At 38.6% G+C, this 14,155-nt stretch overlaps 2 protein-coding genes across 3 annotated transcripts in view; one reads left to right on the top strand and one right to left on the bottom strand.

The window, feature by feature from the left end:
* The window catches only part of AGK (acylglycerol kinase), a 47,939-nt gene extending 38,977 nt beyond the window's left edge, over positions 1–8,962 (top strand). Inside the window, exons 16-17 of one of the 2 annotated variants that reach the window (XR_005556870.1) lie at positions 608–876; positions 8,832–8,962. Coding sequence is in view for 1 of the 2 variants with exons in the window: in XM_039344786.1 (XP_039200720.1) it covers positions 608–742 (135 nt within the window). In the remaining variant the exon portion in view is untranslated. Of the gene's footprint in view, positions 1–607; positions 2,043–8,831 lie in introns of those variants that run through there. The other variant, XM_039344786.1, reaches the window with a different exon arrangement.
* The window catches only part of DENND11 (DENN domain containing 11), a 28,304-nt gene continuing 19,211 nt past the window's right edge, over positions 5,063–14,155 (bottom strand). Inside the window, exons 6-9 of the mRNA XM_039344785.1 lie at positions 12,442–12,573; positions 11,456–11,606; positions 11,082–11,150; positions 5,063–9,039 (exon numbers count right to left, since the gene is read on the bottom strand). Coding sequence (XP_039200719.1) covers positions 8,844–9,039; positions 11,082–11,150; positions 11,456–11,606; positions 12,442–12,573 — 548 coding nt within the window. The 3' untranslated portion in view covers positions 5,063–8,843. The remainder of the gene's footprint in view (positions 9,040–11,081; positions 11,151–11,455; positions 11,607–12,441; positions 12,574–14,155) is intronic.

The following is a 14,155-nucleotide window of genomic DNA, read 5'->3' as shown; positions in this document are numbered from 1 at the left end:
GCTCGCCTTCGCTGCAGACAACTTGCAGCACCGTTTGCAGAATGGGAATTTTGGCGGGCTCAGCAGGGCAGAGATAGCCTGGACAATTCCTATTGGCTTTTGAAAGCCAATAGAATTAGACTCTATTCAAGAGAGTCTATTCTATTGGCTTTCAAAAACCAATAGAATAAAAGGGAGTAGCACAGCTAAGGAAAAGGGGGGAAAAATGGTGGACTGCGTTGTTTGGCGACTCCCGTGAAATGGTCGTTCGACCCCAAATGGGGTCCCGACCCACAGGTTGAGAACCACTGGTATAGATTGTCACGTAAATCCAGCCAAATTTTGGCTTATTCAACACACTGCGATTAAGAAAAAAATAGCGTACAGTGAAACATGAACTCAGATACCTATTAGCTGGAAAACCTAACAAAATGCTTAGTTCCATGGCAATACAATTGAGCTGTAATTTGGGACATTACAACATTTGGGACATGAATGTCAGATCTTCACTGCAGGCCCTGGTGCTGCTGAATTCTAAGGAAAACCACTGTCAAGGTGTAGCTTGAGGCAGTGTGTCTGCTTTGTTGTCCTGTTGTGTGAAAATCTCTTGACCTCTTCATGTTTGCAGGATACAGAAGGCTCTTTGGCTATAGACAGTGAAGAGTATGAAGCAATGACAGTGGAGGTAAAGCTGTTGCCCAGGAAACTCAATTTCTTCTGTGATGCCAGAAAAAAAGAAGAAATGCTTCAAGGTATATCATAATCAAAGCAGCTGATTCAAGGTATACTGTAATCAAAGGATTGAGTTGGACGACTGCCTGAACTGTTTAACGAACTGCGTCTGAAGACCACACATCTTTCCTTCAGTTATGATGAAAGCCGCCTTTTTCAAACTACGTAAGTAAGAAATTGAGGAAGAAGAACTAAGGTGGAAACAGTTGGTTTTCTTTTCGTCTGGTTCCAGTTATTTCACAAAAAAATGACTTCCCAACTACCTCTGTGGCAAGTGTGTAACACTTTGGGTATAAACTTCCATTTGTAACCTGCATATATACATAGGTCATTGTTCCTACTTACCTTCATTTTGCTTCCTTTCCTATTTCAGTATTTGAGGTATGGGCACCCCATCAGTGCTATGCTTATGTTTAGAAAAGTAATAAAAATTAAGCAGTCTCAAGAGAAAAGTATCTAAAATGTAATTACTAATAACTGATCAGTGAATCATTAGACAAGCAGCTTGACTGGCAGCCTATCTTTGGTACTAAGCACATATTATTCTACTTTTATTCTCTAAGAGAAAGGATGCAAAAAAGGATCAAATCTGGATCTTTTTGCGTGCAAAAGATCCCAAATCTCTACTATCAAGCTGATTTCTGACACCTAATATTTGACAAAGGACATTTCTTTTGGCACACAACCCACCTGAGTTTGGAATAACAGTCTTCTGGAGTTTTGTTTGCAGTAAGAACAAAAGGAAGCAGTTTACTTCATGTTTTGAGTGTCTTTACAGGCCACAGCTAGGGTTTGTTTTTTTAAAATATCTTGAGTCAGCCATAAAGATTCAGTGTTGATAAATAAAACTGATAATTTTCTTGTTGCCACTGGGTGGAGCTAGTTCAGAGAATTATCTTCCTGTTTACCTATTAGGGGAATTTATTTTCCACTTTTAATTATTTGTTTTGAGGCGTTAGATTGTAATGTGGTGTTGCCCATATGTTCTGTGTCTTTTATGCTGTTTTTATAGACGGATTGCCAAATAATGCACAGCATGTGTGCATCATAGTTACTTTGCTATTCAGTCTTCAAGTTACCAAATACTAAATATGTTGCTTTATTCATCTGCTGAGCTTTAAAGACAGGGCTAAATATAAAAACTGTATTGTACACAAACATTAAAAAGATATAAATTTATAGCTGTAAAAGTGTATTTCTGCTTTGAAGTTGTTCATGAACTGAAGTGAAATCATTACTAAATATTGCCTCTTTGATTGAGAGCTGGCATTGAAAAATTCATGCTTAATTATTGCTTTGTTTGCTATTTTTTAATTAAATATGAAAGCAATTTTCCTGTCCCTATTTTTTTCCTTCTAAGATAATACATAATACACAATAAGTTTGTAGATATCGATAAAAAAAGGTTGAAAGTGAGATTACTTTGACTTTTCATTGCTTTTGAGGGTACAACACAAAAAGAAAATACAGGTTTTATTCTACAGCATTAAAACACTGCATGCCTGGACTGTATTGATGGGACTATTCCAGGTTAGTTTGTTTTGAGTTTCAGGTTGTTGCACAATTCTAGAAATCGGTATGCTGTCCATAAAATAACTGAATATAACTGTTAATGTCCATGGGATAGGACATACTGTACCATCAGCAATTAAAAAGTTCTTAAAACACAAGGGGCAAAGAGGGAGACCAAATAATTGAGTTATGAAGTTTCACATGACCCATCAAGCTGTTTTAAATAATCACCCAGCACAAATGATATCTGTGTTAAAAGTGAGTTTTAATACAGTAAAAAAGACCATTATATATGTACACAAGTCCTTTTGGGGTTCTACGTTAGCAATGAAATCCACAAAGGTAATGCTTTCTCTCTTACTGAAAGAAGCCACTGGTGTAAAGAAAATGCTTAGTCACAAGTTAATGAGAAGATCCTAGCTGCCCGTCAAGTCATATTCACACTTAACATCTTTTCAAAACTAAGTTTATACACTAGATTTAATTAAAAACAGATGGGGAATACCGTATTACAGTTATTATGCAACAAGTTATATATGTTCTCTCATAGAAGCAGGAGGGATCCTCTCCCCAATACTCCCAAGGCTATTTTTCTTTTTTAAGAAAAAAAAATTGGATAGTGCCTAAACCAAATCTTAATTTACGCAGCTAATGTTGGAAATATATTGGAACCTTCTTAGCTCAAAGGTTGCATGATGAAAATGGCTGCCAGATATATGTCATTACTCTTTTGTTGTTTAAGCCTTGCAGACTTAAGGCACCCACTTAGTTCCTTAAATCACCCCCAATAAGGGGGGGGGAAGGTTAGCATTTTTAAGGGGTGTATCAGAAAGATCTGCAAGGTTAGGGCACCCATTTCCCTACCCCCTTAAAACAACCTAATCACTGTGGCAACAAAAAAGCACCCAAATTAGGACCTTTAGGTCTTCCGAATTGTTAGCAAAATAATGTTGGAAAATCCGACTGGCATTTCTTTAAGCATCCTAAAACTCTACTAGGAAAAGGGCAGGCAACTCTTATTTTCTGTCTTGTGTCACTAACAGTATCTTCTGAGTCGTGTAGGAATCCACTCAGTTAGCAATTAGCAGTTTTACTTCCACTGGGCTAGATCCACTTTTGAGAGAGAAGCAGCAAACTTCTTTTAAAAAGATAGGTAGAAGCCATTGCAACCTTATTATATTATATAGTTTCCTAAGCAATCCATAATTCCCTTTGTCATTTAGATCGAGGAGGCAGACATACATCATCCAAATTTCACTGTTTGTTCCACATAGTGAATATGGCCTTATCAATAAATCCACCAATTATTTTTTCATAGCTAGCCATGAGTCACTCTAGCAAATTACAGCTTTGTTCGCCTTTGATCTCTGTGGGTGAAATGAGCCAAGCTTTTACATTCCCTGAAAGTCATGTCAAGCAACATACGGTCTTGTTTTAAGGATGAGCCAATAAATTCACTTGCTAATTTTGATAAATAATCTACCTGTGTGTGTGAACTGCCCAGTGCTAGGAAATACACTTATAAGAATACACGTATGGATTGTGTAAAATTGGTACTCGAGAGTGATTATGACCCAAATGTTTGCTTTTCAGAAGTGGCTCAGTACCCAAGCATGCTAGAACCTTCTGCTATTAAATGAAAGACTCAAAAAAAATGAACTTGATATCATAGGCAAGAGAGTGCATGTTGTAGTCTGTATTAAATAGTAATTTCTACCTAAACTATCTAATTTGTATTTAAGCAGAAATGCACCTTTAATTTTGTACAGTAGAGAGAACATCAGCCATTCATTAGTTGTATCTGTGTATAAACAAATTCATTCTCTAAGGCAGTGTTTCCCAAACTTGACAATTTTAAGGCATGTGGACTTCAACTCCCAGAATTCCACAGCCAGCAACGCTGGCTGTGGAATTCTGGGAGTTGAAGTCCACATGCCTTAAAATTGTCAAGTTTGGGAAACACTGCTCTAAGGGCCTATGTTTATGTAGGCAAAACAGAACTATGCTTATATAGGCAACTCAGTGTAGAATATGAAGCATCAAGTTGGTGTGGCAGATTTCCAGTGTTTGCAAAAGCATACATACATAAGCAGCCCAATGTACAATGGGCACAAAACAGTGAGAAGGCTTCAGCTGACCCCATCCCCCAAGCTTTGTCCAAGGAAGGCTTTTCAAGTTAAGAGAATTTGAATCACATTAATCATCACCTGGCAACCTGCTCTCATGAATTCTTTTCAATTATGGTATTCAAGATGAAAGCTGTGTTTCAAAGCTGTATTTGTTATATGGAGGCCTATCTAGTTCAATTTATGGTGAATTAATTATGCAATGGTATAATGCTGGAGGTGCAACCTGACCACGTTTTCCTAAATCTGGGCACAGGGACAACATTAAGATCATAAACTGAAGAAACTGTATCGTCATAGTCGGTTTGTGCATAAAGTACCTGGCAAAAAATAATTGCAACATTTCCTGTAGATTCCACAAAAGTGCTCTTCCTGAACTCACAAAGAAGGCAGGTAAAAAGTGAAGACCAGCATAACTTCACAGATCCAAGACCAGACTTTTCCTTATACCAAAACCAAGCAAGTTCATTTCCATAGTGTAATTCAAAAACTCATATGCAAATGTTGTATTGCTTTTTACAGGGCTAATAATGTACTAACTATGGCTGAAAATCTTTATAAAGGGTATTTTTAACTAGTTTCTCTCCCTTACAATAACCTGTATGGAAAGGCCTTGGCACCGGATGTGCAATCTTTGAGCCGCAACCCAAAGTCCTCATCTGGTGAAAATCATCAGAAGGCCTTTAGTTGATTTTTTGTTTTCTTGTTTCTAGTTTTTTTTTTTAAAGAATAGAATGGAAACGGGACTTTGAGGAGATCATCTGTTTTCTGTCCTAACCCACCTCCCCACAAATACCCATACAGCTTGAAGCATGGTGACAAAATTCAGACTATAAATTCAATAGCAAAATTTCAGACTAGTTTTTTTTTAAAGTTTCAATAAAGAAATAAATCAATTGTTTCACTGAAAATTGGCTATTCTCCTATTGGACATTTATAAACTGTCTTGGAGAGAAGGGAGACAACATGAAGGCTCTTGGTTATAAGTTACTCGCCTCTATCTAAAGATCTATATAGGATTTAGAAGTGATTCTGAGCCCTCCAAATTACAGGATTGGACAGCATGAGCAGAATTTCAATATTGTTTAAAAAGTCAACCTGCAAGAACCTTGAAAGACGTTTCAGCAGCAAATAGAGCTCCTGCATACTTCATGCTTGCTCTCTTCTGTTTCTCAGAAAAGACTAGCTAAATTATGCAAATTAAATCAGGCAATAAATACTGTTTCTTGTAGTTATTAATTTGGCAATCATTTTGTTGCATCAGAAATCTCTCATCTGTATTCAGAATGCCACTGCATATATTATGCTATAAGAGAATGAAGGGGAAAGGAATAACAGGGAAAATAAATATTTCCCATTAAGGGTCCTATACCTTCACAGTATTTTTTTTTTTCATTTAATTAGCCATCCCCACCATTGAACATTCAGCCCAATGCTCTGTTCAGTAAGCAGGCACCAGGTTAAAAAAAGCCACAAATTTCCTCTTTTTTTTTTAATGACCCCACTCTTTACCCACAACTTCAAAGGTTTTCTGCTTTTCCATTATCTTGCCTTTGCCTTCATAGGAAGGAAGAAGCAGGAGAATAAAATGCTGTCTCTTTAAAAGCAGGCAAAAAATATCAAATATTTATATCCACTGGAACAGGAACCTGCTTATGCTTTCAAAGCAGAGAAATAAAACATATCCTGTAGGATGAGATGTTCTTCTGTGTCCCGTTTAACAGCTGGACAAATAGATTATAAAGGTGCCCAGTAAGTAAGATGGAGCATATGACAGATGGTTATGACAATCACACCCAATTCTGTCTGTACATCTTGCCAATATTTATTTCTTTTTTTCTTTTTGCTAGCCCAGCTGCTCCATCTTTACTAGCAGCAACCCATATCATTCAATGTTTAAATAGTGAAGCTTTTCCTAGCATGCCCATGAATGCATCACATTTTCATCTGAATTTCTATCCATCGGGCTAATATCAACAGAACAGAGCCAGTTTCAATTGCTCTAATGTGTTCCATATTTGAGATTTACAGCTATTCATTGCATGTGTTGATGGACAACACATTGTCTTAGGGTGTAATAAAGAAGCACTAGTGCAGCTCAGTCTCACAGCTTCTGTTCTTTTTTCCATGGGTAATCTACAGCAATATTTCTCAGTCCTGGCAATTTATACATGTGTAGAAATTCTTCAGCCAACAGACCCATTTCTGAAAATCCTGATTTACAGGATTCTCATTCTAGACCTCCCTATCTCCAAGCATTCTTGTGGCATATTCTCTGTGGCAGCTTAGCAAAACAAGAAGCAAAGTTTTAAAAGTTTGTTCATGTACAAATCCCATACACAACAACAAAGGATATCAGAGGATCAATTTAACATCTAATTACAGAGAATCATTTGCTTAATAAACAGCTTAATACCGCCTAATTCTTCCCTTTCATTCTATAAGTTATTTAAATCCATATATAGGAAGACCCACTCCCCATAGACAAGACAAATATGAGGTAGGAAAAAGGGTTAAGATATTGAATGAAGATTTTCCTTCCATATTGAACGAAGTGATGTCCTGTAGATACTTTAGTTGAATCTATCCATACAACCTATTCTTAATATTCTTGCCTTTTAAGTTTTTTTTAAAGATTCTGACTATCACTTTCTAAAATAGGTTAGAACTATGCGGCAAAATATCAGGAGATGACTGTTCACTTTAAAAAAAAACAAGCAAGAAAGCAATTTGTTAAAGATAGCAGCTTGCATAAATCATAAAAGTACTATTCAGCCAAAGATAACAGCAAACTGAAACATGTATCTAGTCAATCCAACTCTCCTTCCAAAGCAAAAAGGGACTCTACAATCAAAACCATCTATTTAAAAGAGCAATAAAATTCAGTCTATATAAGAAAAATCAGTTGCCACACTATAGTAACAGGCAATGAATTAAGTCTAACTGGAATTTAGTAAAGATGTCAGCAGGACCAGACCAGCCACAAATACTTGTCCTTCACTTCCTCAGTGATCTGGAAGGAGGCCTTTATTAGAGCACTACAACCTCTGCCACAATAAGGAAAATAATGACAGTATCACAACATTCCTAATAGACAACAGCTGAAATGACTAAGCAAGGGAGAACAGGTGGAGAACCTGAGGCCACCAGGTGAGTATTCTAGCCTATTATTAAAGCTGCAAAGAGCCCAAGAACCACAACACTGGTATTCAGCCAGCAGCTGAAGAAACAGATCAGGCTCTCAGAAATGTATATGTGCTCTTGATGATGGCTAGACCATGGTATCCATCATTAAGGGCATAAGGCACTGGAGCGATCATCACTCCTCACTATTTCTTCTTATCTTTTTAGTATTATCCTATTATTACTCACAAATATAGGCTTGGGTCCTATGAGAAACCTAAACCTGTAGTGTAACAGAACAAAATTCCAGTGTATCAAAACCACTACTACTATGCCAAAAATAATACATATCAAATTATCCAGATGGCAGGGTGGGCTCATTGTAATTACAAGTATAAGAAACAAACAGTGCAGGTTAAGTACATGGTCTCAAATTCTTTAAACTGCTTTTTGGGGGCAGGCTGAGATATGAAGTTACTGTGACACAGTTGAGATAATGCAAGACTTTTTTCCCAAAATATATTCAACAGTAACGAAGCTAGGATAAAAAAAAGTAATTCTCCCAATTGTTTAGTAAAGAAATGTGAGGTTGTTGTTTTTTTTTTTAAAAAAAAATACATTGCTTTTGAAGTAATGGGAGAAAACTCTGTCCCCTGCCACTTGTCTTCCTTCTGCCAAGGCAAAAATTGAACATACACGTTAATCCTAATTTAACTGAACCATGATATGGAGAGCAGATGCATGCCTATATATGTATAAAGTAAGGAACAGGAATTATGTCACAGGAAAACAAAAAAACATATTTAATGATTTTGGGAATTGGAAGGTCTATCACCTCCTACAGGATGTTAGGAAGGCTCTAGCAGCGTGAAAAATTCATATTGGTCCCCAGAGAATAAAGTGCTTTTTCACATCCAACCATCTAAATTCCCAGCCATTAGATATGATTTCTTCTCTCAAAATAACTCTGTGCTGGGTTGTTTAGAAGCAGGTGGGGTAGAAGATCATGAAGCAGACTATTCCTTTTACAGAACTTACAGAAAGCATGGTTGACCAATCCAGGGGTCACAACCTTGGCAATTTTAAGATTTGTGGACTTCAAGTCCACAAGTCGCCACGGTTGGGGACCCCTGGGCCAATCTATTGTGGGTAGGGAAGAATAGTATCTTCTTTGAGATCCATTTGAAAACAATTATTAACCAGATAAAAATAAATAACACTTCCTGCAGAGTGCTCCCTTAAATAAAAGGCAATACTTCACAATATGAGTTGTGGCAAGTTCCACCAGTTCGTCCTGTAGTCTTTTAACAGTTGTTGCCATCCACTCATGTGTGAATTCTGCTTCTCTCACCTTTCCAGCACCCACCACTTCTAAGTACAACAAGGATTATCAATGACCAGCATGACATCAATGCCATAAACTTCCAGGAGGTCCATGAGGAAGCTACGGTCGCCTTGAGGATCCAAACCCATTCCACGGGCATGGTCAGCTGTCAATGTCTTGTCCTGGCTGGCTGATATCTCCATCAATGTCTGAAATATCCGGTTGTTCTGCTCCATGAAGAACCTTAGAGATAATGTGAAATGAAGACATATGAAGATGTGTAAAGCCTAAAGACATTCTGCTCTCCAAGCCCATGACTGAGTATTACTCATCTTCTGTTACCCCATAATTTGGAAAAATGCAATTGGCCGCTAGTTAAATTGGCAATGACTTGAAACTGACTACAAGCCACCTGTCCTCTATGGGAAATAGCCTCCTAAGAATATACTGCTCAACAGGTTTCTACAAATACCTTCACTGAAATCCCATGCCCCATTACAAGGGGCTTCTTCAAGAATTCACCCTATCTGAATCCATTAATTATTGTTTATGTAGATCTTTTTTTGCTTTTCTGTAGGATTCTTGATGATAGCCTTCATTTATTTTTGCGTATACAGCCTCCCGTTATATCAAAGGTAGGGCTACCTACTGGCCATGGCCAGCATAATGTATACTCAGACATGTTCTTTTGCTTTACACACTTTGTCCCACTTCACTCTTTAAAATGATTCTTTACAACATTAGCATGTTGCAAAGCAAAACACTAATTCCTAGCACCATATGCATTTGCAGAAATGAGTCCTAAATAGGTTGCAAATAGAGAGCATTCTAAGTTAATGAATCTAATAATTGCTACTCAATATGGCAGCTATTTTGTGAATGCACCCACCACAAAGCCTCAGAATTCAACCCAAAGGTGCTTTTTCACAAGGCAACTGGTCTTTCTGGTTTTTCCTTGGAAGACATTTCATCCAAGAAGCTTCTTCAGCACTGACTGGATGGTGGGGAATGGAAGGATTTATACTCCTTGCGGACAGCTGATCATTTGCATTCTTTTAGAGAGTTGTTGAGGGCACCTGGAGGTTTATCTCTCTTGTCAGGGTCACCTAAGTAGTGCAAATGTGTGTGGCGCTTTCTTGGAACTGCTGAAAGGACTGTGTTGTAGACTGGAGATAGATGATGTCGTATCCTTTCCCCTCTGCTTAGAGAGGGCTGTTCAATTTTGACATAGATGGCCTCTTTGACCCCTTTTTCAAACCAAAATTCAAAACTACTCTTAACCTAGTATTGCCATTTGCCATTCAGGTTAATATTATCTTGTCACTACTTTTCCAGGTTTGTGAACTACAATGGAGAGATTGTCAACTTTTAACCATGTAGCCCTTGACTAGCTAACAAACACTCTTGAGAATTTTCTCTCACCAACCTTGATGTTTATTTCCTTGCTGATGCTAAAAGTATAACATTTCAAACTCAGAATGTATTTTACTGCTTAGGTTTAGTTTCAATTTTCATAGCCCCATCAATAGCATAAATTATAGCCATTGCTACAACCTGATTACAGAAGTTGGAGTATAACTTTGAGGGCTCAGACTTTAAGCTGACCATAATAGATCTTTACTTTTGTATCACTCTTACATGCTACTATGCTTCTCTGAATATGTGGCCCCATGAAATATGGATTCCCTAGCTACTGAGACTTGCAGAAGTCCATGAAAAAACTACATTTTTCAGCAGTAGCTGCCCCAAATTGGGTAAGTATGTACGGGGGAACCTCAACCTCACCCCATCATCACTGAAGTTCCAACTGCAATCAGGTAATCAGGAGACTTACAGAGGATGAGAAAAGGAGAACAAAGGAAATAAGTTCCCAATAATCACAAGAGTGCTTGAAAATATAGGGGGGACATGATAGCAGTATTCCAATATCTCAGGGGCTGCCATAAAGAAGAGGGAATTAAGCTATTTTCCAAAGCACCTGAAGGCAGGACAAGAAGCAACGGGTGGAAACTCATCAAGGAGAGAAGCAACCTAGAACTAAGGAGAAACTTCCTGACAGTGAGAACAATTAATCAGTGGAACAGCTTGCCTCCAGAAGCAGTAAATGCTCCAACACTGGAAGTTTTTAAGAAGAGACTGGACAGCCATTTGTCCGAAATGGTGTAGGGTTTCCTGCCCGAGCAGGGGGTTGGACTAGATGACCTCCAAGGTCCCTTCCAACTTTACTACTATTACTATCACTAATTTCAAGTAGTACTCTGAACAATCTCATCTCAACAACTTACAAGATGAAGAGGTCCTCTTCACAAGAACTACAGTCACCATCTACTTCCTGGGAGTACATCAGCATTTGTCTGAATGAGGGAAACATATATACTCATCACATTGACAGATCCACAATTGGTGCCCTATAGCAATCCAAACAAATACCCACAACCTGATCCAATACTTCCTGGACATGCTATCCATGGCATCATTACAACATCAAAGTGAGTATCTAGTCAGAGGCTTATTGAGTGAAGCCTTCCCTGTGATTCTGCATAAACATGCTGGAAAGAAATGAGCAAAAATCTTGAACAATTCAGAACTAAAGCAGAGGCTTTCACTCACGCTCCCCATAAAACTTGGAGAAAAGTCCCTAACCAATTTCTGGTACTACCTCTGATCATTAAGTCTCTGATACTTCTCCTTGTCTGCACTGTTAATCTTCAGGAGTGGTTGCAGATGCTCTTGATGTGTCTTTACATTCTGGTTATCTACATAGACATCATAGAGATCTTGCTTCTCTTCAAAGATTTTTTCTGTTGTGCCTGGTGAAAAAAACACAAGAGAATGGGTTGGATCCAAATTAAGTTAAATGCACTTGGGTTTTCCACCAAACTCAATGAGATGTCAACACTTAAATACAAACAGCCACAGTGAACATGGGCTGAAGTTTCAGTGATGTTTATATTCAGCCTCCAAGGCTGTTGGAAACATCAATTGAGTGGGCAGGCCCAAATATTTAGTGTGTTTTGCAAGGAGTTTTGCAAGTCCAAATGGTTGGCTGGGGAATTCTGGGAGCTGAAATCCACAAGTCTTAAAGTTGCCACAGTGGGACTCCCCTGCTGTAAGTTTTTCAGAAACTTAATACATGTATTTTGATTATTTTGACCAAAGAACTAGACAAAATCAAACCATGAAAAAACAGGATGTCCTTGGATCTGCAGAAACGGCTGATGACAGCCTACATCAGGAGTGTCAAACTGCTGGCCTGCAGGCCAGATGCGTCACGAGGAAACCGCACCCACCCCATTGCCGACAATGGGGGGAAAGCTCCAATACGTCGCGCGACGTCACATGATGTTGCGAGTTTGACATGTCTGGCCTACATGCTTGCTATAGTATACGGAGACTATAATATACTAATTTTTAGATACTTCTTGCATGGAAGTGGTAGGATTTTTCAAAACACAGAACCAGATTTGCTACCTCTATCTGCCAAAATGATAGGGTACATTCCTCAAATATCTTTAATATTCAGCTGTGCTGAATGTATAAATGTTTCATGTAAAATTGTTGGAAGTCCAACTTCTAAAACAGCCAAACTGATCCCAGGTAGCACAAATACAATAAGGAAGTAAATCTGGAGCATTACATACTTACAGGCTACATATGATACTTCAGTCTCCAGCATTTCAATGTCGGCTACATTGACATAGAAAAATGGCTTAGACTCAGGGACAGTCCCTCCAATACCCGGCAAGGAGACATTGGCAAGGCAGCAGCAGCAATAAACTATAGGCAAGAACAGGAAGAAACCAACAAGGCATAAGATAGGCAATGGGACCTCCAGAACTTCTTTGAGAATCTGGGAAGAAACCTGCCACAGGAGGAAATGTCGCTACCCAGAGCAATCAAATGATATTCCGAAAATCAAAACAATGTTCACTGAATGCCCTTGGAAAAAACAGGGAAGCTCCAAAATGAAAAATGCATTTATGAATAAAAAGACATTCAGGAATAGAGACACTAATTAACACTTTTGTTTTCCAGAACTGTATATTTGCTTTTCTTTTCTTCATGGAAGCCATTGCCTCTCTCTTCAGGAGTAAGAACGTCAACTCAGTAAGACACGACTGAATGTGTATGCAGCTGAAAAACAGACCATTTAGTTTTCTCTACCTCACACCCACGTATGCCTGCCTGTCTTAGGAACTCAGGAGGCAACAGTGTGAATTTGCCAATAATGTAACTTGTTAAATTATCTACTAAGAATGTAATGAACTGTTAATGCGCTAGACCTGTGTTTCTCAACCTTGACAATTTTAAGACAGATTTGGGTTGCTGAAGTTCAAGTCCCCACCCAACCATAGAGCCCACTGGATAACTTTGGGACCTTTTATTTATTTATTTAGTTAGTTAGTTATATCCTGCCTTTATTAATTTTTACAAATAACTCAGGGCAGCGAACACATCCAACACACCTTCCTGCTCCTATTTTTCCCATAACAACAACCCTGTAAGGTGAGTTGGGCTGAGACAGAGTGACTGGCCCAACGTTGTCCAGCCATCTTTCATGGCTAAGGCGGAACTAGAATTCACAGTCTCCCGCTTTCCTAGCCTGGTGCCTTCACCTCCAGACCAAACTGGCTCTCTTATTCCATTTCTCTGAGCCCAACCTAACTTACAGGGTTTTTGTTGTGAAGAAAAACATGGGGAAGGGACATCCTCCCTACCATTTAAAGCAGGGGTCCCCAATCCCCAGTCTGTGGATCAGTATCGGGCCGCAGCATGCCAGCATCTGGACCGCACAAACAAGCAAAGCCCCATCCGCAGGATGCAGGCAGCACACAAAACCATGCACCCTCTAGCCCATGGAACTGGTCCCTGGTGCCCAAAAAATTGGGGACCTCTGATTTAAAGCACCCGAGAGAAAAGGTGCAATATGAATGCAATTTCATTAAAACATTTACACTGTCAACATGCTAAAAAATACTATGCTACATAACAATTCTGTTTTCCACTTATAAAATGTATGAGTCGACAGCTAATTTGGATATTACATAAAGTGAAACCTTAATACATTCTCTGAAAATCTGCATCTGAACATATATGTAAAAAAATGTTTGTGCTTTTGGATGTGGAATATCTGTCATTGGCAAATGAACTTTTTTTTACACAGTCCTCAACTTATGTAAGACCTCAACTTACAACCAGTCACTTAGTAACCATTATAAGTTCCGACAGATCAACATGGGTGATACTTATTACCCAGATTTGAATTTCTGAAAGTCTGCCACACACCACTTGCAGTCATGGGATCGCCTTTTGGGAATTCAACAACCAGGTTGCATTGGTAATTGTTTGCAGCATCCTA

This window comes from Crotalus tigris, unplaced genomic scaffold (assembly GCF_016545835.1).
Source record: "Crotalus tigris isolate CLP2741 ecotype Arizona unplaced genomic scaffold, ASM1654583v1 scf7180000017937.1871474, whole genome shotgun sequence".
In the NCBI taxonomy this organism is placed as follows: Eukaryota; Metazoa; Chordata; class Lepidosauria; order Squamata; family Viperidae; genus Crotalus; species Crotalus tigris.
The sequence above is the reverse complement of the archived record's forward strand: the minus strand, read 5'-3'. Positions and strand labels throughout refer to the sequence as shown.